The following is a 26,097-nucleotide window of genomic DNA, read 5'->3' on the forward strand; positions in this document are numbered from 1 at the left end:
TGCACTTTTTTAAAATTCTTAAAAGTGAAATGAGTTTAGTTATGTTGAGTTGAATTGAGTCAGGTAAGTTCTTCAAATTATTTTCAATTTTATGTTTTATTAGAATTCCAACTCGCATATTCGTACATTCAATATACAGACGCCACTTGTCTTGCATCTTCTTATGATGCAGTTAGAGATAACTAGGATCGGTATCTACCATATCGTTGATCTAGTTGAGAACTCTATAGTCAGTTGTTGAGTAGATTGAATGTTCCTTTTTAACATTCAAGTTTATTTCGTAGATTTATCTTTATTGAGTTAAGTCTTTCGATGAGTGAGTAAGTCAGGACAAGGGTTCGCTTGGGCCTAATAATGGTTCTCGAGTGGAGGTAATGCCTAGGGCATACGCTTGGGCCGTCACAAACTTGGTATCAGAGCAAAGAGTTAAAGAGTCATATAAAGTCTATAAATTTGTGTCTCTAAAGTACTGGTTATTGGTGCAAAGCGTATCACATCTAAAAATAGGAGGCGACAAAACTTAGGAAAATTTCTCACTTCTTTCACACCCATCTCGTGCGTTAGAGTTCGATCTACAAAAAGTTTCCTTCTAATTCATGTGTGTGCATGTTATCATATAATCATGCATCCATGAAGGGCAATCAGAAGTCGTTCGACTAGGAGAAATGTTGAACCACAAGAACAAGGGGTAACTAATGATCCTGAAGGGCAGCCTCAAGAAGAAGTTACCAATGTTGAGTTCCTTGAGGCTATCCAAATGTGTAGCCAAGTTGTGACCAGACAAGTTGGGCTACAAAGAGGATCTAGACAGGAAACGAGTGATACTTCTGGTATCCGAGAGTTTTTGAAGATGAATCCTTCAAGTTTCACGGCTCAGAACGCTATAGAAGATCCAGAGAATTTGATTGAGCAACTACAAAAAGTATTATGTCATGCACGTTGCTGATACTAAGGTAGTTGAACTAGCTAAATATTAACTAAAGAATGTTTCTAAGACTTGGTTTGATCAGTGAAAAACGGATAGAGCTGAAGATACACCACCTGCGAGTTGGTCGTATCTTGCGGAGACTTTCTTGGGGTATTTCTTTCCCTTGGAACTAAAAGAGGATAAGGTAGGGGATCCCTTCTACTTAAACAAGATTCTTTGAGTGTTCATGAGTATGGGTTAAAGCTCACCCAACTATCCCATTTCACTAAGTATGGGTTAAAGTTCACCCAACTATCCCGTTTCACTCCGTAGATGGTTGCGGATATGATGATAGAATGAATCTATTTGTTGTTGGGTTGTCCCGTCTATCAAGCAAAATGGAAGGGGACGCAATTCTTATTGGGGACATGGATATATCAAGGTTAATGCTATATGTGAAACATATTGAGTAAGAGAAGCTAAGCATAATAAGAGTTTAAGCAGAAAAGAGCTAACACGTGGAATGAGTCGAGATAGCAGTAGAGTAATGCAAACCAGTTATTTTTCTAACAGAAACATAAGGGACTTGCTCCATCATCTACTAGTGAACCTGCGCCTAAGAACAAAGGTGAGTACAATATTCAAAATTTCAGAGATAAACTTGTTTATTCTCAGGGTAGCATGGCACAAGGAGTTAGTAAGCCTCATGCATGCACCTAGTGCGGAAGGAATCACTCAGGTACTTGTCATGAGGGCTCCACTAGTTGTTTCAATTCTAGTCAGAATGGTCATTTCATTTTAGAATCTTCAAAGAACAATCAGGGTAATAATGGTAATAGGGGCAATTGAGTCAGTCTAATTTAATTGGTCCACCAGACATAGCTGCACCAAGAGGGGCTACTTCGGTACTGGTGGAGGAAAAAAACCGCTTATATGCTATCAACAGTCGCCAAGAGAAAAAGGATTCCCTAAACGTTGTCACTTTTATGATCCATGTCTTTGACTTTACTGTTTATATTTTTGTAGATCCACAAACAAGTTTATCCTTTGTAACTCTATATTTTCTATGAATTATGATGTTATTCCGGAGAAACTTAGTAAACCATACAGTGTTTCTACACCTGTTGGTGAGTCCACTCTAGCAGAGAGAGTCTATCGTAATTGTCCCATTTTCGTCAATCACAAAGTACCATTGCTGATTTAATTAAGTTGAGCATGGTAGATCTTGACGTTATTCTTGGTATGGACTAGATTTACACCTATTATGCCTTAGATGATTATAGGACTCGAGTTGTCAAGTTTCAGTTTCAATTTGAGTTTGTCTTAGAGTGGAAAAGTAGTTCAGCAGTGCCTATTGAGCGTTTCATTTCGTACATTCACACAAGGAAGTTAGTTTCTAAAGAGTGTGGCTATCACGTAGTCTGAGTTAATGACTCAAGTATTAAGGTACCTCTTATCCAGTCAATTTCATTAGTAAAAGAGTTTCCAGAATTCTTTCCTGATAATCTGTCTAGAGTCCCTCCCGAGGGAGCGATAGACTTTGGTATAGATATTCTTCTAGATCCTCATCCTATCTCTATTCAGTCATATATAATGGAGCCTGCAGAGTTGAATGGGCTTAAAGAGCAGTTAAAGGATCTCTTATATAAGGGCTTTATTCAACCAAGTGTCTCACCTTGGAACGCTCCAGTCTTTTTTGTGAGAAATAAATATGGTTCACTTAGGTTGTGTATAGATTATCGTCAGCTAAATAAGGTTACCATAAAGAACAAGTATCATCTTCCAAGGATTGATGATATTTCTATCAACTTCAAGGTGCCACCTGTTTCTCTAAGATATATCTCAGATCTGGCTACCATTAGTTAAGAGTAAGGGAATGTGATATTTCAAAGACAGCTTTCAGAATCAATTATGATCATAATGCATTTTTGGTTATGTCTTTTAGTTTGACCAATGTGCCTACAGTATTCATGGACTTTATGAATAGGTATTCAAACCTTATTTAGATATGTTTGTTATCATATGCATTGATGACATACTAATTTATTTAAAGAATAAAGAGGATCATGCTAGTCATCTCAGGATAGTCTCCAAAGTTCAAAGGACAGAGATTTGTATGCCAGGCTCTCTAAGTATGAAGTTTTTCTTGAGTTTGTGGCATTCCTATGCCACATTGTGTCTGGCGAAAAAATTAAAGTTGATACTCTAAAGATAGAGGTAGTGTAGAAGTGTCCTAGATCCATATATCCAACTTATATAGGAGTTTCATGGGTTTGGTTGGTTATTATAGAAGGTTTGTAGAGGGTTTCTTGCAAATTTTGTCTCCCTTGACCAAATTGACTCAGAATACAATTAAGTTTCAATGGTCTGAAGCTTGTGACAATAGCTTTCGTGAATTGAAAAAGAGGTTGACTATTACCCCAATTTTGACCTTACCATAAGGTACTCAAGGTTTTGTGGTATACGGTGATACATCTAGAGTTGGTTTGGGTTGTGTCTGAAAAAATAATTTCAAAGTTATAGCCTATGCCTCCAGACAGTTGAAAGTTCATTAGAAGAATTACCCAACCCATGACTTAAAGTAGGCTACTGGAGTATTTGCTTGGCATCTTTATATGCATAGTGTTTATGTTGATGTATTCACTGATAACAAGAGCCTTCAATATGTGTTCACTCAAAAAGATCTTAATTTCAGAGTTATGTTGAGTTGAGTTGAGCCAGGTAAGTTCTTCAGATTCTTTTCAAGCTTAAGTTGTCTTTAACATTCCAACTAGCATACTCGTACATTCAATGTACTAATGCAAGTTGGTCTGCATCTTATTATGATACAGATATAGGTAACTCGAATCAGCATTAAGCGCATCGTTTTCCCAATTGAGCACTCCAGAGTCAGTTGATGAGCTTTTTGCATTCCGGGGAACTCCTTTTTATTACTTTTAGTTCTTTTCAATATTTCATTTGTTAGGATTATCGCGGGTCCTATCCCGACATCCATACTGTTGTTTAGAGGCTTCATAGATAGTCAGATATTAGTTCCTTAGTCTTTTCACATTATCTTATGTTAAGTTAGTTTGCCTTTATGGCCAGTTGAATGTTCCTTTATAACATTCCAATTTATTTTGTAAATCTATCTTTATTAAGTTAAGTCTTCCGCTAAGTAAGTAAGTCAGGCCAAGGGTTTGCTTGGAGCCATCAATGGTTGTTGAGTGCCAGTCAGGCCAGAGTGTAGGCTCGCGGTGTGAGACATCAATACAAACACTATGTATAGAGGTAAACATCATAGCCCGACTAATATTACTAAATAAATATCTAATCGGAACAATAAAACAAGTAGATCGATAATCCCACATAGTCAAACACATAAGCCACAACCAATGAAATCATCTCAAAGTCACTAACATATCCGGTGTAAGTAGATATAATGTCACAACAAAAATATCAAGTGGGATACCACATGCCTTATCCCACTAAGACAGGTCAGCCTAAACAACCCTTATCATTGGTACATGCAGAAGTAAGAAAGAAATTAAGAGGTAAACATAACATAAGATTTGTGATAATAGTACTATTGCAAAAATATCCCCAGAACCCGGTGTCACGTGTACAGCGACAAATGTAATATATTACATTCAAAGATAATACAAGTCTAAATGTATATAATACTAGAATAGTAAAAATACATACTTAAAAGTATGTGTTGTCTACTGAGATGACTAATAACTACCTCACAAACTCCAAGTTGGCCTTAGATAAAGATGTAAGAGGAATGATCAAGATAATTGGGGCTCGTAACTTACACATGTGTAGAAAGTAAGGTAATGATTATCAAATAACAACGTACTCAACAAGCTTCCCTAGCTAACCTAAGTAAAGTAATAAACAAGTACCCTGACACACCATCTGAACCTCCACATACTACAATCTGCTTAGAAATTAGACCATCCCATCCAAACCATTTGACAAGTAATAGGACAACACAATACATTTAATACACTAGAAATTCACACAGCATCGTCTCTATAGCATAATCACAACCTTTCATATTTAAATAATCACAAGCATAATAACTCACTCATAAAGGTTAAATAATGAAATGTGGTTCAGTGTAATGCAATACAAACGTAATATAGAGTGATACATGTTTGTTTTGTTGAAACACACTCACTACCTAACATCACGGGACCATAGTGGCATGTCAATCTATGTACCTACCATGATGTGTGGCACATCCCTCAAAAATAGTATAAATCACTAACTGTGGCACATCCCTAAAAATAGTACATCATTTTTATTGTCACTAACTGATCACTTCGACAAAGTACCCAATACCCATCACAATAGTGTCTCATAACCACTACGAATTAACATGGTCATACGTATAATAAGAGGATAATACTTTCACATCGATAGTCAAACACGCATAATCATGGCATATAATCAAAAGTGAATCAATATGGCCATCCAAGTCACTCACGGCATATCATACATCATCATATCAATGAATTCATTTTTCCCCATATGATCATGACTTATATTCAGGTAACATTTGATGTTTTGGACCCAATGGAACCATTAAAACATAGATTAGAGATTTTGTTGACTTAAAACCCGTTAAAGCCACAATAAACTAACTTTCACCTAAAAAGACCAAAATGCCCTCAAAACCTCCAGAAGTTGAACCATCTTACTAAGACCTAAAATCACCCCCTAAATCTAAATAAATCAACTAAAGTATCGAAACTCCAAACATATACTAGAGTCAACTATGGGCCTAAATTCACTTAAACTTACTAAAGGGCTCAAATCCACATAAAGACTTTCGAATTGAAAACGACAACATTCCTAGAGCAAATTCCGTATTCTAGAGCTGATGGAGCTAACAAATTCCATTATGAGACTAGTAACTCTGGATATTGACTAAAACCACTTATCTCAACCAAAGAGTCTCGAAAACTCTAAAACTCTAAAATTATCAAAACTTTTCAATCCCAGTAAAATTCATCTAAAAGTTGATTCAACATGACTTGGGACAACTATTGAGAGGGTTAAAATAGTAATTTTCTAATATTTCCAAAAATGATCTTTAGGATCATCATATTATCCATCACTAAGAACCATATTCGTCCTTGAACACGGCCTCTGGAAAATTAGAATATCGCAAGACCTTTTTGATTTCTACCATTCTGATGCTAAATTTCACCCCTTAAAGAAAGACAGTTGTGTTTGGGCTGCTCTAGTTAGTCATTGGAAGGTTGGTGCAAAACTCCCACGCTCATCGCCCATTGCAAGCACATGGATCTCAGCTAGTGGCTCCCACCTTAAAATTATAAAATGGATTCAAACTTTAGCATCCTATCATCATAAACTGATCACCTAGTTCGATGTAAACAATGCTATGAGCAAATTAGTAACATAAAGTTCAGAAATATCATTGATCTACCATCCTACTAGAGCAAACAAAATCCTACTCATATACCACCACCACCCATCACTTAGTTTCAACAACTAAATAGGTATAAAATATGTGAATTTACCATGCAAATCTAAAACTAAAGTATAAGGAAGGAAGATTTAAGTTAGTATTCGATAAAGAGGGAGAGAGTTGTTGAGAGAATTGATTCTAGAAGTTAAAGAGTGGAAAGTGAGGAAATGACCATTTCTTTTTTGATTTGAAATACAAGTGTTTCGTTATAGTCGATTGTTGTTTGTTTTAGTGAGACTGTTATAGAGCAAAAGATGTTGTTGTAGTGGTTGGGTATAACAACATAGATACATAGATAGCTAGGTTCTCCTACAAGTCATGACTAGATGGACAATATTAAAGACCCATTAGAATTTGTGTAGAAACGAATTACCGGTGTGAGTGATTATGTGAGTGAAATATGAGACTGATGAGCTACGAAGATTATACAGTTGTAAGGTTAGTGGGAATATGATTTTCATAGTTGTGTGACTGCATATCACGTCTAGGGTATACTTTAGGTCGTTATAAATACTCTCTATAGCATTATTCTTATACACTATCAAACGACCCTAGTAGTTTATACCTTTATATCTTTTGATTCTATGATACATATATTGGTCAATTGATCCAAACCAATTTAATATATTATGAGTTTGTTTTATAATTTCTCTTTGTTATTGTTGCTCAAGATTTTTTAGTTGGCTTCAGCATGATGCCCTCTTATTTCGATCCCAGCAGCATACTCATAATTTGAGTTCAATGTTAATCATTTTTTTCATCAACAATTTTGTCGTGCCTTTGATTTAATCTCTAACTTTAATTTGTATGTTTTTAGATTTTTAGATTTTTGTTTCATGTTGTGGATTTGAAGAAAGTAATTGTTACGCCAGTTCATTTTGCTTATCTTTAACATAATTTGACTTAATTAGATTTTCTCCATTAGTTGAGTCTTTATTGATAGTATGTAATTTAAATTTTTTCATATTTGTATTTTCTTTCTTTATAAAATTTCTTCACATTATTTGTATGTTATGTTATTTATATACTCATATTCACAAAGTTCCATCTATTCGGATAAAATAATATCATCATCTCATTAAAAAAAAGTATAAATTTTGTATATAGCATTATATACAGTAATATTATCAAGTTATGACATTAGAGTTTCAATTTTATTGTTTAGCATTTAATATCTCACTCTATAGTATTTTATTAATAACTATATTGTTAATTATAATTTATTAAAAAGAGTTGTTATTAATAATTAATTAAAAATTAAGGAGATAAAGTAATAATGGATAATCAATGTTAATAATTAACACACTGACAACATAAATTATGAAACTTTTGTTTCTTTATTAATTGCTACATTTAATGCAGGTAGCACGTTTTTTAATATGAATAGTTGCACTTTTTAGAGAGTTTAATTAAAGTTAAATATATAATTGGCACGTTTTTAGGGATATTAAACATTTTTCAAATTACAAAATTAATATATGTTTTGTATTAATTTTGTACAGCAGATAGATCAAAACTTGAAAGATGGAAGGGGTTTGCTGAGGTGAAATTCAAAAAGACAAAAATGACTTGCAGTAGATGTCGTCAAGTTGAACACGATAGAAAGACATGTTCAAATTATCTTGTGCAAAAACAATGATTTCGTTATGTTACATTTGTTATTGTATTGTTTTGAATGTTAGAAACACGTTTTATTTTATTGAGTGCAGTTGTTATCATTGACATTTATAAAGTTTGGTTTCGTAAGAAATTGTCATATCTATATCATTTGTTTCTGTTACATATGTCAAAGTTCAATATGACATCCATAATTCATACAATGTTTATACATTATAAATATACATTGAACTATATTGTCATTCATAAAATGTTCATATAGTATTCATATAATGTTCATACAGTATTCATACAATGTTCATATACATACCATTTGTTTCTGTTACATATATCCAAGTTCAATATGGGATTCATAATTTACACAATGTTTATACATTATATATATACATTGAACTTTACTATCATTAATAAAATGTTCATATAGTATTCATACAATGTTTATATATACACCATTTGTTTCTGTTACATATATCAAAGTTCAATATGATATTCATAATTTATACAATATTAATACATTTTTCATACAATGTTCATATATTGTTGCATATTGCAATCGAAATCTATACTAAAATCATACACATTTAATAAAGTGCAAATATTCATTTAAGCATACTACCATTAAATACAACAGTTAATATATTATGACATATATAGTTAAATATATTTTATACAACATGCAGACATGAATGTTACAAGATCTCTAGAGCTGGATTTTTGTGACAAGTCAAAATTATCTCTTGGTTTCACACACCAAGAAGACGACGAAGAAGAAGAAATTAATGAACTATGTGATTCTCACTCACTTCGTCTTGTTCTTCATTAACAACTGGTTCTCCAATCATGTCCGGGACAGAATTTTTTACTTCCTTCCTCCTGTAACATTTTTCTCCGATTGCTTTCACTGTTGACACTACTTTCCTTTTAGAAGGACTAGACCTTACTAGTTCATCATTCGACTTCTTCTCTAATTCCATCGCAGCTTATAGCCTGAGATTTGCGATTGAATTTGAGTTATACATAGATCAAAAGATGATATTTCAACCATAAAGTTACCGATATAGTTTGTACCTCCTGTGAATCTCCTCAGGGTATTTGGTTTAGACATTGTATTCAACAACCAAGATCCTAAAAATTTATAGACAAATAAATATTAAATAATTTGACATAAACAAATATAAAATTTGAAGAAACCTGCATTATCTATACAAAGTAAATTCTCCTAAAATCAAGAAACAACATATAAAAATTATATAATTTGACAAAAGAATTAGAGAAAAAATAAAACTTTAAGAAATAAACTTGTTTGATGATCTATACAACACGATTTTTTTCGAAAATCATGCAATATTGTGAATTTGACGGTCGAAAAATAAAAAATCTAATTTTGTTGAAGATTGATAGAGATGTAGTTGAATAAGGATTTTAAGCTTAATTTAATTTTGAGAAATAAGTTTAAAGCTTGAAAAGGTTTGTACTTAAAGATGACATTAAACGTGCAATATGTATGCTCAGATTTAATATGACAGAGAAATTAGGTGTGTTGTCTTTAATTAATTAATAGAGAAAGAAACGTGTGCTGCCTTTAATTGATTAATAGAGAGAGAAACGTGAAAAAAGGCGTGCAAAATTAATCTGGAAGAAAGAGAAGAGTGTAAATAGGGAAAAGGTTGAGTGTATTGGGGGAAGATAAAAGAGTATTGGTTGATATGATGATGGGTAGTTATTGGGTAACCATATAATATGAAATTAATTAAAATTAAATTCCTAAGTTTTAGATTTTGTTTTTTAAAAGTTAACTATATAATATGAAATTTAATTAATATTTAATAAATAATAATTTATTATTTATATTAAAAATATTAATGGTAATTGATTAATATTTAATAATTTATTATTTATATTAAAAACTTTAAAAGGTAATTGATTAACCAGTAATAATTTAAAAGGTTTTGTTGATAAAAATTAAGTGAATAAATGAAACTAATTATTTAAACATAATAATTATTAGTTGAATAATAAAATAATTTTTTTATTAATATATTATTAGTTAACATGCTAGAACTTGATAATAATATGCTATAAATAGTTTATTTTTAAATATTTTTTAATTAATATATTATTAATTGATGTATTATAAGATGATAACAATATGATATAAATAATTTATTTTTAAAGAGTATCATTACAACTTGATATTTATCCTCTTAAATGTGTGCGAGATGTTAATTTTACACAAAAAAAAAATCATAGTAAAAGCACAAATACGTTTTGCAGAATGTTGTTTGTCTTTCTTACCCTTTAAAATTAAATTTCATATCAGGAAAAAAATACAGTATAGTAATTATATTCTAATAATTAGGACTTTTTAAAATAAACTAATAATTTTGATTATTATTTGAACTATATATGCAAACTTAATATTTACGACTTTAAAGCTTGATTATTTGAGTTCGAGTTGGTTAAAATAATGACTCGGAATAAGATTTGAGCCTGTAAAATATGATTATGACATGATAAATTAACTCTTTGTAAGATTGAATTAGTATAGTCCTCCCTTCACACAATTACTTCTATAATAAAATATAAATAACTAATAACATAGCGATGGACAAAACGCATAAAACCATTAATTGTACTTAATACTTTGAGATATATACATATTGATCTTTTTTTCATAAATAGTTATTATTAATTGATGTGTTGTATAAACTAAGTAATAAGAAGAGAAGCAATAGTCCTCTTTCCTTTTTTACTATGGCATGTAAAACATATTTCATTGATTCAACGAAGAAGAGTCAAAATTATCTCTAAATTATGTGAAATAGATAAATTGTATTCAGAGGCAAACTCATACGATTAGGCGAGAGTACATGTGCATCCGTTAATTTTTAAATTTATATATATATATATATATATATATATATATATATATATATATATTGAAAAATTACAAAAATTAAGATGTAATTAATAATGCACTCATAAAAAGCATATAAATATCACTGTGCTACTGATACGAGCTAGAGAATCCAATTCGAATCATAAGACCTGGGTTCAAATCTGTCAATTGAATTTACATAAATAACCTTTGGTGAGTGTATGTAATGTATCCTGCAAATGAAGCAGGCTAGAGTCCAAATACTAAGAACGACAGCGACGAGTGAGGGGGCAATGGCTGTCCTCTTCGGTCAAAGGTCAGTCAATTCAGTCAAAGATTATGGGGCCCATCCCTGTCCTAATTGGCAGGTTTTATATAAAGTTGGAAAAATGAATCAGTGACGTGGCATATGCTCTTTAATTGCCCCCTGAGATAGGATAATCCAAATTCACCAAGGACAAAACTGTCATTGTCACATTATATATTTTGTTAAAATTGTATTAACAAAATATCAGTATATAATTAAAAAGAAATGAATATTTTATGATTTTATAGTGTAGATCATGTTATGTTAGACATTTATGTGACTTAAATTATTTTATTAAGTATAAATTAAAAATATCTTCCAAGTTAATTATTCCATCATAAAAATAATATTACTTTTAAAATATCGTAAATGTAATAAGAAAGGAAGTAAATATCTATAAACTAATGGATGAGTACAACGACAAATATACATTTGTCAACATTAATTTGGTACTTTTTGCATGATAACAAAGATTTACTAAACCCTGATCTAATGATTAGGGTGTCCTAATTGGCAAAGAAAATCATACTAATTGTGCTTTATATGCTTTGTTTTCTTTTAGGAAGTCAATAAGTCAAAGCTGCTTATCTTTTAAGACATTGTTTGGCATTGTTGTTGGAGGTCATAAGTGACCTTTTTAGAAAAAATATTTTTTTTAAAAAAGAAAAAAATAATTGTTTGATAAATCTTTAAAACTGTTTTTAAAAAGAAGCAGATGTAGTTTTTGCTTTTGGGACACTTTTAGGAAGTAGATAATTTTTTTAAGACTAAAATATTCTTTACATATATGCATATTTATCAATATATTTCTCATAATTAATTAGCATATCTCATAAATTTGATCTATTTTCATTCAAAAAAAATATTTTTTATTTTTTATGTTATAATTTTTTTTAATTTTATTTATGTTTTTATATTACTATTTATACTTTATATAGTATATATATTATTTCATAGAATTAGAAATAAGAGTAACAATAATTTTTTTGCAGGATTTAAAAAAGAAATAATTAAAGATTTAGACCCTTCCAGAAAATAAAAAAATAATATTTTTTTTCTTTTTTTTAATCTACGTATTATTTTATTTTAACTTGAATTCATAAAACTTTGGGGTATTAGAACCAAAAAAAAAAAAGGATAATTGTTAATATTGAACCAAAAAAAAAATATGTAACAAATAATGAATGCATTCTTTTCAATACTTTTCAACAATATTTATTTATATATAATATTGATTGAAAATTTGAATATGTACAAATTAATTAATTAAAATTGATTTTGTCATTTTTAATAATTTGACTCCTAAAAGCACCTTTTTAAAAATAAGTCAAACACAAATTGCTTATCAAACAGACTTTTCAAACGAATTTGTCAAACACAAGTTGTTTTTCTTTTAAAATACACTTTTCTAAAAAGCTATTTTAAAAAACGCTTTAAATAATAAGTAATTTTTAGCAGCAATGTCAAATAAGATCTTTCTTAACACAATAAAGATTATTTAAATTTGTTGTCTTTCCATTTTTTAAATCTAATTGCTCATAATATTAATTTTTGAATTAAAACATCTTTGTGCCCATACCTTTCACATAGACTAATCATCTCCTCCTTTGCGCTCAAAAGTTAGTTAGTATAGCGAAACAAAGCATGGAATATAGCCTCATATACTACAACAGATGTGCTTCTCCAGGAATAGGGTGTGAAACTGAATCTTTCTCAGCAAAGGCAAAACAAACGAATGACACTCTACATAAGCTTTTCACCACTATTTAGCATCTCCCTGGAAAGTAATGAACTTCACTTACATGTCTAAATGTCACTGCACTATACCTAGCTTATGCAACCTCTCATAACAATTCAAGATGAACTCAAAAACATCCTCACTCTCAGTACCATGAAACAACAAATTAAAGGCTTTTGCTTTACTTGATCAACAACTCATGCTCAGTGCAAAATCATAACATGGCCTAGTATCATGTGGAAGAATGCACCAATACCCGAAACTTCCTCCATCTTGGGAGTAGTAGTAACAACAAGATTAGAACCCAGGGCCTAAGTAGTCTGCATAAAGGGAGTGACTCCAGTACCCATCTGTTGAGATTGACAATCTCATAAGTCATGAAACCAACTAAACACCCAGGAGTAATAGCTTAATAACACAAGTTCTCATAACCAAAATACAAAGTTAGAAAAATAATTATGGAGTAACCCTTAGAACATGAAAGTTGTATATCAAATCATCTAACATAATCTAGAATATAAGGATGTAACACCACAAACAATAAAGTCTAAATTAGAGAATGGGCTATAGCGGAAAGATAAATTCATGATAGCCTAGAGGAAACAACTCGCCCTTGGATTCAGGAAGCATTGGGATCGCACCCGAGGTCGTATAGAAGCCACTGAAAATATGTCATGTACTCAACAATGACAAACTTGTTGATTGAATGAGAAAGATACAAAAATTGTTATTCCAACTTACAGTGCTAATATGTACTTATACAATTTCATTGTAACTAACTAACAGAAAATGTTACTAATAACTAATGAACCAATAGGATATTGACAGCTGGATAACAATAATAACTAACTACTACTTAACTCTTAACAACACTCTTATCATATTCTCCAATACCCCCCTTCAAGCTAGGTGACATGAAGATGTTCTTCATGCCTAGCTTGGATACAAGATATTCATGTTGCAAACGACCAATACCGTTAGTTAACACATCAGCAAGTTGCTCTGTAGTGGCCAAATGTTGAATGAAGATAATTCCTCTTTGTATCTTCTACCTAACAAAATGACAATCAATGTCAATGTGTTTGGTCCTTTCATGGAAGACAGGATTGGATGCAATCTGAATGGCAGCAGTACTATCACTATGTATAACAATAGGTAAAGCAATAGGTATATCTAATTCACGAAAAAGACCAATTATCCATGTAACTTCAGCAACAGTGGAGGCCATGCTTCTATATTCTGCTTCTGCAGAACTCCTAGAGACAGTGAATTGCTTTTTTGACTTCCAAGAAAGTAAAGAGTCCCCAAATATTACCATATACCCGGTAATGGACTTCCTAGTATCAAGACATGATCCCCAATCAGCATCACAATATGCTTGCAAAGAATCAGAAGATTGTGCAGCCAACAATATGCCTGAACCTAGATTCTGTTTGATGTATCTTACAACTCTAACAGCAACATCCATATGAGACCTCTTTGGTGCATTCATAAACTGACTTAAGCTTTGAACAGCATAAGACAAGTCAGGTCTAGTAATGGTTAAGTAAATCAACCTACCAACAAGTCTTTGATATGCACCAATATCTGATAGTAGTGGATCAGTTGAAGAACCTGTATGTTTATCAAAAACTATAGTAGTTAATTTGATATTTATTTCAACAGGTGTGGCAATAGTTTTAGACCCACCTAAGCCTAAATCAGAAATTATCTCCAATGCATACTTCCTCTGGTGCATAAGAATCCCTTTAGTGTTTCTGGCAAATTCTATTCCTAGAAAATATCTCAAAGTTCCAAAGTCTTTTATTTTGAAGTTATCCTTCAGAAATTTTTTTCGTTTCATTAATCAACTTCAAGCTACTACCAGTTACCAACAAATCATCAACATAAATCAATACAATCACAATGCCTTCATCTGACCTTTTAATGAACAAAGAATAATCCATATGACTTTGCTGAAAACCAGCAGCTAATAGAGCCTGAGTTAATTTCACATTCCATTGTCTCGAAGCTTTCTTAAGTCCATATAATGACTTAAGTAGCTTGCATACAGGTTGAACCCCATCATATCTATGAGTGTAACCTGGAGGCAATTGCATATACACTTCCTCCACTAAATCACCTTGCAAGAATGCATTATAGAAATCCATTTGTTGAACATCCCACCCCTTAGTAGCAGCAAGAGTCAGTACTGTCCTTACAGTGACCATTTTAACAACTGGAGAAAAAGTCTTCTGATAATCTAATCCTTCCTGCTGACTATAACCTTTGGCCACTAATCTAGCTTTGAATCTTTCAACTTCACTAGTTTCTTTGTACTTGATTTTATACACCCACTTGCAGCCTATAGCCTTCTTACCAATAGGTAAAGATACTATCTCCCAAGTCTTATTATCTTCCAAAGCTTGTATTTCTTCCTTCATAGCTGCCACCCATCTATTGTCCTTGACAGCTTGATGATAAAAATGAGGTTCAATGTTAACTGAAAGATTAGCAATACAACATTGATATGAAGGAGACAAGCAACTATAATCAATACTATCTCCAAGAGAGTACAGACAATTAGACTTTGATCTAGACTTAGTTGAAGTCACAAAATCCTTTTGCCAAAGTGGAGGTCTGGAAGTTCTAGTGGACTGTCTTTTTCCTATAGTGGTACTCATAGTTGGTTCCTGAACAACTGAAGATGGATTCATATTTGGCTCCTCAAGAGTATGATCAACAGAGTGTCTAGTGACACTATCAGTATCATCATGCATGCAAACATGATCATCATCCTGAACATTCAAAACTGGAGTTGAAACTTGAATTTCATCATCAGATACAATTGTCTGCATATCTGTATTAGTATGAATCTGAAAAGGAAATATGGATTCTGTAAAAACAATATCCCTGCTGATAAACAAAACTTTATTTTCAAGATCATAAAGTTTGTATCCCTTTTGGGTAGTGCCATAACCCATAAAAACTGATCTAATAGCTCTAGGCCCAAACTTGTCTTTCCTCAACAGTTTGGTAGCATGACATAAACAACCTATTATTCTCATGTAAGACAGGTCTTGTGATTTGCTGAACATCATCTCAAAAGGTGACTTATTATACAACACAGTAGATGGAATTCTATTAATAATATGTACTGCAGCTAAAACACATTCCCCCCAAAACTTGATCGGAATGTGACCTTGAAATCTGATAGCTCTAGCTGTCTCCATGATGTGTCTATGCTTTCTTTCCACTACACCATTTTGTTGATGTGTATGTGGACAAGAACTCTGATCAATGATACCTTTAGAATGAAACAACTCACTCACTTGAGCATTGAAGAACTCTCCCCCATTATCTGATCAAAATGTTTTAACCTGGACACTATACTGAGTTTGAACCATGGCAAGAAATTGCTTCAATATAGTAGAAACATCAGATTTAAGATACATGATATATATACAAGTCCATCTAGAATAGTCATCAACCAATGTAAGAAAAAACTTCATCTTATTGTGAGTTGCAACTTTGTAGGGTCCCCATACATCCATATGAACTAAATTGAAACATTTTGAACTTCTAGTGTTACTAATGGAGAATGGTAATCGAACTTGTCTAGCCAATGGACAAATACTACAACATTGTAACTGAAACTTCCTTTTATTAGCAAAAATATCTATCTTTTTAATAACATTCATAGGGATGTGATCTAATCTTTTATACCAAACTTCACCCTCATCAGAATCTTGGACAGCTGTAGTAGCAACACTCTTATGATGTTGTTCAGTGTTTATCAGTTGAGGAGACTTCAATGTATAAACCACCATCCCTTTTACCAATCTCCTTCACTCTCCCAGTGAGAAGATCCTGAAGAAGGAAGAAATCAGGATAAAATATAGCACAACAATTCAATTGTCTAGTTAGTTTAGCCACTGAAAGAAGGTTGAAGTTAAAATCTGGCACACATAAAACATTTTTGACTATATCACCTCCTTGTAGTTTAGAACAACCTGAATGTGTGACTCGAGATGAATCACCATTTGGAAGTTGAACATGTTCTGAACTCATCACTATTGATTCATGAGTCAAGACATTCTTAGTTCCCACCATATGATCAGTTGCTCCACTATCAACAATCCAATCAAAACTAGAGGAATTAAACTTAGAGTTTCCTGCAAAGTTACCTGCTGCATTGGCATTAATGTTTGTAGATGTTGCATTTCCTTCATGAATCAATGGTTTGTTCAACATATGAAGAATTTGCTTATACTGATCAGGTGTAAACTGTGGCACTGAACCAGCTCCAAAACCTGAACCATATTGTTGTTATGACTGTTGTGTTGAAGGAACAAAAGAATTGTTATCATTTGAACTCCCTAGAAATCCACAATCCGTTGCCACATTGTTAGCTAATCTTTTCCCTTTGTAATTGATAGGATAACCTATTAATTGGAAACAAACATCCTTTAAATGCCCATGCTTTTGACAATGAGTACAATATTTCAGCTTGTTGCAATCAGCTCTACTGTGACCCTTCATTTCACAATGATCACAATACAAATATCCACTCCTTTGTGGTTTATGAGGTTTCACATTTCCTTGACTTCGATAACCTTGACTCCCATTACTTCCAGAACCATTGCCTCCAGATCTACTGGAAAATAATGCAGTAGAATCTAATTGTCCACCCAAAGTGTAGTGATCTCCACATAACTCCATTTGGATTTCATCTTGAATTATCATAGCATAACATTGATTAACAGTAGGTGGAACACTCATCATAAGAATTTGACTCCTAGCATGACTATAATTGTCATTCAAACCCATTAAAAATTACAAAAGCTTTTGTCTAAGCATACTATCAATATACTCTTTAGATCTATCACAATTACAAGAAGGATGAGGAACAATTTAGTCGAATTCATCCCATAGATCCTTTAACTTTGAGTAATAAACTGATACAGGGGAAGTACCTTAAGTATGTGTGACAATCGATTTGTGCAGATGAAAAATTCTGGACATATTCACCTTATCAAAACGTTCCTTCAAATCACTCCAAACTAGAGCTGCATTAGAACGAAATAAGATTCCACTCACCAAATCCTTGCTCACATTAATCATCAGCCATGAAAGCACCATAGCATTATATCGATCTCACTATTTCTTCTCAGAATGAACTGTATAATTTTCACGTTTGATGCTTCCATCAACAAATCCCAGTTTATTCTTAGTCAACAGAGTTAATTCCATCGCATTGCTCCATAACGTGTAATTCTCCATACCTGTGAGTTGAATTCCAACTTGAACAGCTCCCGGTACATCAGAAGATGATGACAAGAACAGAGGATGACCATGGTCAATTTTGTTCGCCATTGATGTCTCCTCAGATCTGCAAATTCAGCTATCAATCGAAGCTAAAGAATCACCAAGAATCACATTCCATGAGCTCTAATACCATGACAAAATTGTTGATTGAATGAGAAAGATATAAAAATTATTATTTCCAACTTACAGTGCTAATATGTACTTATACAATTTCATTGTAACTAACTAACAGAAAATGTAACTAATAACTAATGAACCAATAGGATATTGACAGCTGGATAACAATAATAACTAACTACTACTTAACTCTTAACAACACTCTTATCATATTCTTCAATAGTAACAACAAGTGCAATATTAATATATAAAATCTATGGTATTATGGTAGGATCATCAACCAGCTATCATTATACTAAATATAATTAAAAAATCAAAACTTAGTAAAATAACACAATATGCAAATATTTTCAACAACATTACAATGAAAAAAATACATGATTCACTTATGAAACCAACACATAGAACAATCACATGTACGAAGTGTTGTACCCAAGAAAACTGATATAAAACTTGTAACAGACATGATACACATGCAAACTAATACGATATCTTGTGTCAGACATGATTCTCGATCCAACTAATAGTTTTATATATACTAGGTGTGGTACCCAAGCCAATCAAGAGATATCATGTACTAGGAACGATACCTGAGTCAACTGATAATGTAGGCGTGGTATCTAAGTTTACCGAGAAACACATGTCATACAATCACAATTGCAACCACAATCACTTTCACACAAGCAATATGACAAGTTCATCGCATGATATTGGCAATAAGTTATCATTTTAATTTCATCCCTTTCATATTTTTCTAACTAGATATTATAATTTTGCTAATCCCATATTGTACAAATATTATTAGCAAAATAGCTAACATGCACATATGACGTAAACGAGAATTAATTCAATCATCACCTCCCTCAATTAAGTTTGAAAGTTTGAAACGCTCTACTAAACCAAAGCCTTCCCCTTGTTATGAAGTCTAGCTTGGTCTTGGTCTATAAATAATCAACATAACACAAATCATGCCCAAATGGCCTAAATACACACATAATCTCAAACCTCGTGACTATTTCATGATTAATCCATACAAATCAGGGTGTTTCCACCGTTAAATCTAACCAAGCCCTCCATTAAACTCACCATCATGCATTCTAAGACCTAGTAATCGAATTAGCAAGTTAGGTGAGAAAATTACTCATTTTTGCATATGATTCAGTGGAAATAGGTGAAAACTGCCCCAAAGGTTGCCTTTTACTTCCCCCGAAACATTGTTGAACAATAATTGGCATTTTTGAGGAATTTTATGCATTTTTTGTTGGTTCATTTTCTGTGATGAGATAGGTTAATCTTGTCATCATTCACATTCTTGTTAATGCCTAAATCAGAAAAAATACCATGACAATACGACGATAAAAATTGAAACGCATATTAATATCCTCAAAATCCCTCCATCTAAAGAACTTGCACATCTTTTTCTAAAATGACCTATAACCAAGTGAATTTAATGAAAACCTGAAGGAAAAAAAAGTAGAGAAATGTATATCATACATACGCAAAACCATGGACAGAACCAAAATTTCTAATTGGATTGTCCTCCAACCACAAAGTCTGCATTTGCAACAAGTCTCCATGTTTGCATCGCATTTTAATACGTAATAGTGGATCGTTCGAATGTCATTACAAATGCATTTCACTTGCATTTACCATAATAATAATAGTCTCCTTTAAAACCTAATCACAATAGATTATAATGATCAGTTGATTTCATAACTTTTAAACAACAAATTAAAGAAGAAAAATAAATCAAAGCTCTCCAACGTCTATCAATGAAGAATTTGGGATAGAACATAGTGAATCTATTTAATAAAGAAGATAATTCAAATTGAGAGTGTCATGTGATAATTTTACGTTGATTTGTGACTATACTAATACTCCTTTACTCATGACTCATGTTTCATGATAACATGACTGTCGTTTAAATGAGTCAAAAAAATTATTTAATTGTGGATTTAAATGATGTCGCGCGGTAATAAAAAAAAACCCACAAATTTAAAAAGCGTACTTGAAATAAAGGTGTAACTTTAGGGGGGGGGGACTTTAGTATTTTCTCATTTTAGTCTATTTTTTCCTTACAAAAAAAAAAAAGGAAAGAATTTTTCAAGAGGAATAAATCAAAATTTGAAAATAATAAATATCAAACAAAAATTACATGATGAAGTTTCCTATAAGCTATATGTGCGTGCAAAGATCTTGGTGTCATGATGAGTGTAGGCTTAGCCTCATGTGTGATTATGCTCATCAAATTCTTTCTTCCATGCAGCAAATGACTATTAAGCCCTTTTCCCACAAATCCCATCTCACTCCACCCTACACACCTCTCTGCAAGAAAATTTTTTGGGGTTGTAAATATGTCAGTTTGAATGGATTTGTTTGGACTTTTCTTATAATTTATCAATTGGTTTCTCTCTCTCTCTTCAAAAATAAAAATAAAAAAAGACCACATCTTCTTAAACCCCTCTCCCTATCTATTCTTTCATTTTGTTATTAGTGGTAGAAATCACTAGTTTTAGATTTGAACTTTTACTTTTCAAGATCTTCTGAAAATTTTTAGGAGATCTAGCTCTCAATAAAGAGCAACTAATTTTTATTTATTTTTAATGGTAATTCACTTTTACTACTTCTCATCATTCTTATTTGCAAATTCCAAAACCATCCACATGAATTTATAAACGTTGTCCTTTTCTTTAAGAAAATTAAAGACTCCTCCTTTTTGTCTAAAGTTGTTTTGCATGGATAGTAGTAGTAGCATGTTGAGGGACTATAGGAAAGGGAATTGGACAATTCAAGAAACCATGGTACTTATAGAAGCAAAGAAGATGGATGATGAAAGGAGAATGAAAAGGCAAGGAGGGGATATTGGTAATAGTAGTAGTAGTGAAAGAGGGAATATTAATAAACCAGGTGAATTAAGATGGAAATGGGTTGAAGATTATTGTTGGAGACATGGATGTTTGAGGAGTCAAAATCAATGTAATGACAAGTGGGATAATCTCATGAGGGATTTCAAGAAAGTTAGGGAATATGAAAGAAGAGTGTCTGAAAAATTATTATTAGCTCAAGGGAATGATGATGAAAATGTTATAAAGTCTTATTGGAAGATTGAAAGGATTGAAAGGAAAGAAAAGAACTTGCCAACTAATATGTTGCCTGAAATTTATGAAGCATTAGTTCAAGTTGTTGACAAAAGGGGTCAAAAAATGCTTGTTGGTTCTTCTTTTAATCCAACCACAACTTCTATGTCTCCCACATTGCAACAACTTCAAATTGCAACTTTTCCACTACCACTACCACCACCACCACAACTATTACCACCACCTCCACCACTTGTACAACCACCACCACCTAATATTCCTCCTACTCAACCTTTACCAACAGTAGGTACTCTTTTCTCTCACTCTTTTTTTTTTTTTAAATTATAATATTTTTGAATTTATCTCACATTTATTACATGTAGAATTTCTATCAATAGTACTGCTCTATAAGCTTTTTGATATATCATTAATTGTAAAGTCACTATTCACCAACTAGTAGTACTATTGGGAAGTACTACTTGGATGTAATGTCCATATACTGGTAAATTAATATTGATCCCTTAATATATTCAATGAAGATCAAATCCTTTGCCTATTGCATTACAATTTTGCTTTCTAGAATATCAAATCAGTGACAGCTTAGGTATGAAACTCAAAAATAGAAAATAATTTTAGATGTGATTTTTGTCACTTATTTCATTTTTATTCTATTGAACATTATATTAGGTGTACTTCCCTAAGTTATGCATGAACCTTTTGTTTTCTTAGGTATTTTAGCTATAATAGAAACGTGTTGTTCTCAAGCTTTGCCAATGAATTTTCCAATATTCATCAACTATCCTAGTATATATATAGTATTCTATAGAGCTTGCAATAATATTCTTGATTATTACCCTTCTTCTTTGTGTATTGGATTCATTTCTCTCACTCTCTATCCCCTCTTTGTATCTCAACTCTCAAGGCCTCTTGGGGGTGCAGTTGGTAGGGTTTTAGTGCCTTGAGTAAATGGACCTTAAATTTATATTTCACTTAAGAGTATAGAAAACTTCAATTTTGTACTTCAAAAAATTGGAGTTAAAAGTAGATCGTAATAAATAGTAAGAATTCATATAACCAATCACAATTTGCTTGGAAATAAGGTCTTGTTATTTAATTTGTTGTTGTTTGGAATTGGACCTTGCATTCAATTATATGAAGATTAGGGAGCAATTAATATATTGATCTATGTTTTGCATACTTTATTTTAATATGTTAACTCGAGCTAGAGGATGGTCTATTCTCTCTAATTTTTTAAGGTAATTAAAGGTAAGGCTTTGTCCTTCCTAGACTTTAGTACTTGGATTATACTAAATATGTTATTGTCTGTTGGAATGTTGACATAGTGTTTGGTTTACATGTGTGTTTGGAGATGTGTGATAGCTCAGATCATGATAAAAGTGAACATTCAGATTCACCAGCAAAGAGGAGAAGAAAAGGGGAAGGAGGAGAAGCGAGTGGGACTAGTGGTGATCATCATAACATAAACAATTTGCAAGAAGTTGGTAGTGCAATCTTCAAAAGTGCTACCATCATAGCAAAGACGATTAAAGCATCTGAAGAGGGAGAAGATAGAAGACACAACGAAATGTTGAAGTTGCATGAAAGAAGATTGCAAATTGAGGAATCAAAAGCTGAGATTAATAGACAAGGCATCAATGGACTTGTTGATTCTATCAATAGACTTGCAAATTCAATCCTTTCTTTAGCTTCTAACAACAACCAACCACCTCCACCTAAATAGAATTATTCTACTAAAAAAAACACAATGCAAGAGACTAATTAATCACAATTCATTGTACATATACCTCATCATTGATTAATTCATCATGTTATCTTGTGGAATGTGGATAATGTTCCACCTAATATTGTCTCTCTCCTGTAATACTGAATTAAAGGGTTGATAATTGTTGCTCTTTTTAAAAATATTTTTCCTAATATGATTATTTTTCAATATTTTCTCTTTATTTGCGTAATATGATTAATAGAATCAATTGAAAGAGTTTTTACTCTTTTTTGTTGCCTAATATGATTAATAGAATCAATAGAGAGAAGTTTAGTTGTTATCACACAAGAGACACTCTAGTGGTTAGTCTCCATTTCAAACATACACCTCAGTGCAATGTATGACATCATCGTCCATGTCCTCACTACCTTGGATACTCTCATTCAAAATTAGAAGAGTATTTAATTTTTAAAGCAGAATTATTTGGGTTATAATTCTCTAATAAATAATATCAACATCGAAAAAGGTAATGTTTGAAACTTTAACATTTCAATTATTAATTTTTAGCAATTATATCTGGAGTAAAAAACTAACATAAATTATCAAAAATTAAGAATACTCGTACAATGAATAAATAGAGGACATTATTTTGATTGAACTTCTAATTAAAAAAAAATATAAATAGGCTGATTTCATGATCCCCTTTTTGGCACTAACGAAACGTTTTTGTCTTCGTTTCTGACGTTATTAGTTACAAGTTTTGGTATCAATACATCTCATTTTACAGCAAAGAAGTAATTTTTATAAGATATTGAAATCGACCTAAACACCTAATTTATTACTGGAATATCTTATTATCTTTTATTAATAACTACTTTTATTGAATATTTATTATTTAATCTATGCTGTCCATAAAGACTTAGTCATACAAAAGAGAATGAATTATTTAGTGATGACTTTTGTTTTTAATGGGATTTTGAAGTTCTGAATTATGGATTTCATGTTTTTCACCAATTTTATTGACAAAAGCAAATTAAAAGTTGCTATGTCTAAAAAGCTCTAGAAGCACTATTCTATCTGATTTTGTATCCACGTGGTTTTATAATTTCTACATCTTTGGTATTCAATGGTCAAATGGAAAAAGAAAGTTAAAATGTCAATAAAGTTGAAATCTTTATGATACTATTTGGTATAATAAAAGAAATTACTCCATAGTTTACCCCTAAGTTTGTGTATATATTATATGTGTGTAGGGTATAGCAAAAGGACTGGTCAAAGGTGCTTGAGTCAAATGATCTCTGGCATTTGCAAAATGGCCATTTATGTGCTATTATTGGTGTCAGTCTTGTGAAGGCTGTGGTGATGGAATCGTTGGGCTTTCCCTTTCCCATTACAGGACTCAGGACTGAGGAGTTATTATTGGCTATGCCTTGTAGACTTTTCTGACATAAAGTTCTACCCTCCTTTTTTTCTATGGTTGCCTTTTGGCAGAGATGGGTATATTTCAGCTTTTCACCCTAACCTATTTAATTACTCACCTTCTCAATTTATACGTATATGCTTTTATGATTTGACTTAATATGAAATTTAATAACATAGAGAAGATTTTTTAATGTTATGGTCCTAGATTAAAATTATCTCAAATATAATAAATATTCTTTATTTATGTGATCTTAAATATGTCATATGAAAAGTTGAAATAAAAATATTATCGAAAGAAAAATTTGTTATTCTGTTTTAAACTCAGAGTATTTGTTACTCCATCTCAAACCAATTGTTGGTTCGTGATATTACTTTGCAATATGGGTAATGATTCCATATCAACTCCCTCATGATTAGTTTGATAGTGTGACATCGATCATAGGCGGTTCAAAAGGGTAAAGCTCTAGCTTAGTAGACTTTGGAGCACTCGATCGTGACTGAAATCTGGGTAGGCTAAAACTCACCGACCTTAAACTATGGTTGTGTTGATATATACATGATGTTTACCAATAGTCCCTTGTGATGATGGATGTTTGGTTATGAGATTTTTTTAGAGTGCACTAGCTATAGTTCGAGGTGAGTGGATGACATTCTAGTTTGACTCATCTTCATTTGTATATAATTTTTTATTAGTCTTTTGTATTCTAGACAAGCCTGTATTTAGTTTGCTTATTTTGGAGTTTTTACTAGTTTTAGTGGCTTGTACCATCGTCCACCAGGCCGTGGGATTGGATCATGTGTTGTACATATATTTATGTCATTTCATCTCTTCCGTTGTTTATGTTGTTTTTTTTCGGTGATTTTAAGGTTTCTGCCTACTATGTCCGTTACTTGTCGTTCTAAGATATGAATTGCCTTAACTACCAGTAGATTTTTGATACGTACCATCATGATTCAAGTTTTCGAATCGTGACAAAGTTAGTAATACAATCAAATTTTGATTCTGGGACCTGTGGGTTATGGGCCCAGATATATTGTGAATTCTTGATGATAATTGAATTGATTAGTGTAAAAAATAATTATTGACTCAACTAAAGATTTTGGGATTGACATCAAAACTTAAATCTCTAACATAGAAGTCATGCACTATTTCACCGTCATCTGTGAAACACCAAAAACAAACTCTTTTAGTGTGTTAAGTGATTATCAGAGAATGTTCCTTCATAGTCATGTTACTCTGTTTCAGGTTAACAAATTCTAAGCTTTGGTTCCCTTAACTTCGGTGGAAAGAATCTATCTAGAAATATAGCCACTAACTTATCCCAGTCCACTAGACCTACATCGATGCCTCCATCTTCCTTCTAGTGATTATACCAAGCCTAAGCTACTCCATTCAACTGATAAATAGCTAAGTTTGGGTTCTCTACTAGTGTGACACCCATCATCTATGTAAACTTTTTGATGTCGTTAGTGAATTCTTACTAATCCTCCTCCATCTTAGAACTAAGGAAATTAGAAGGGT

At 32.1% G+C, this 26,097-nt stretch overlaps 2 protein-coding genes and 1 long non-coding RNA gene across 3 annotated transcripts; 2 read left to right on the plus strand and 1 right to left on the minus strand.

Annotated features, from left to right (window-relative positions):
- The first annotated feature begins 354 nt into the window (after nt 1-354).
- On the plus strand, nt 355-2,773 carry LOC138342047 (uncharacterized). Its single transcript, XM_069294230.1, has 6 exons — nt 355-371; nt 637-922; nt 1,481-1,535; nt 1,588-1,646; nt 1,747-1,812; nt 2,369-2,773. The coding sequence occupies exons 1-6, from the start codon at nt 355-357 to the stop codon at nt 2,771-2,773; spliced, it is 888 nt and encodes a 295-aa protein (XP_069150331.1).
- A 5,865-nt stretch (nt 2,774-8,638) lies between these two features.
- LOC138342290 (uncharacterized) lies at nt 8,639-9,212 on the minus strand. The gene is made up of 2 exons (XR_011215142.1): nt 9,075-9,212; nt 8,639-8,993 (listed from the first exon to the last, which is right to left on the minus strand). It is a non-coding gene; the product is annotated as an uncharacterized lncRNA (long non-coding RNA).
- An 11,294-nt stretch (nt 9,213-20,506) lies between these two features.
- On the plus strand, nt 20,507-23,383 carry LOC101256819 (trihelix transcription factor ASR3-like). The gene is made up of 2 exons (XM_010317350.4): nt 20,507-21,733; nt 22,800-23,383. Exons 1-2 carry the CDS (start codon nt 21,089-21,091, stop codon nt 23,169-23,171), a joined length of 1,017 nt encoding a protein of 338 aa, XP_010315652.2. The 5' UTR covers nt 20,507-21,088; the 3' UTR covers nt 23,172-23,383.
- Nucleotides 23,384-26,097: the final 2,714 nt, after the last annotated feature.

The sequence above is a fragment of the Solanum lycopersicum genome, chromosome 2, assembly GCF_036512215.1.
Source record: "Solanum lycopersicum chromosome 2, SLM_r2.1".
NCBI lineage: Eukaryota > Viridiplantae > Streptophyta > Magnoliopsida > Solanales > Solanaceae > Solanum > Solanum lycopersicum.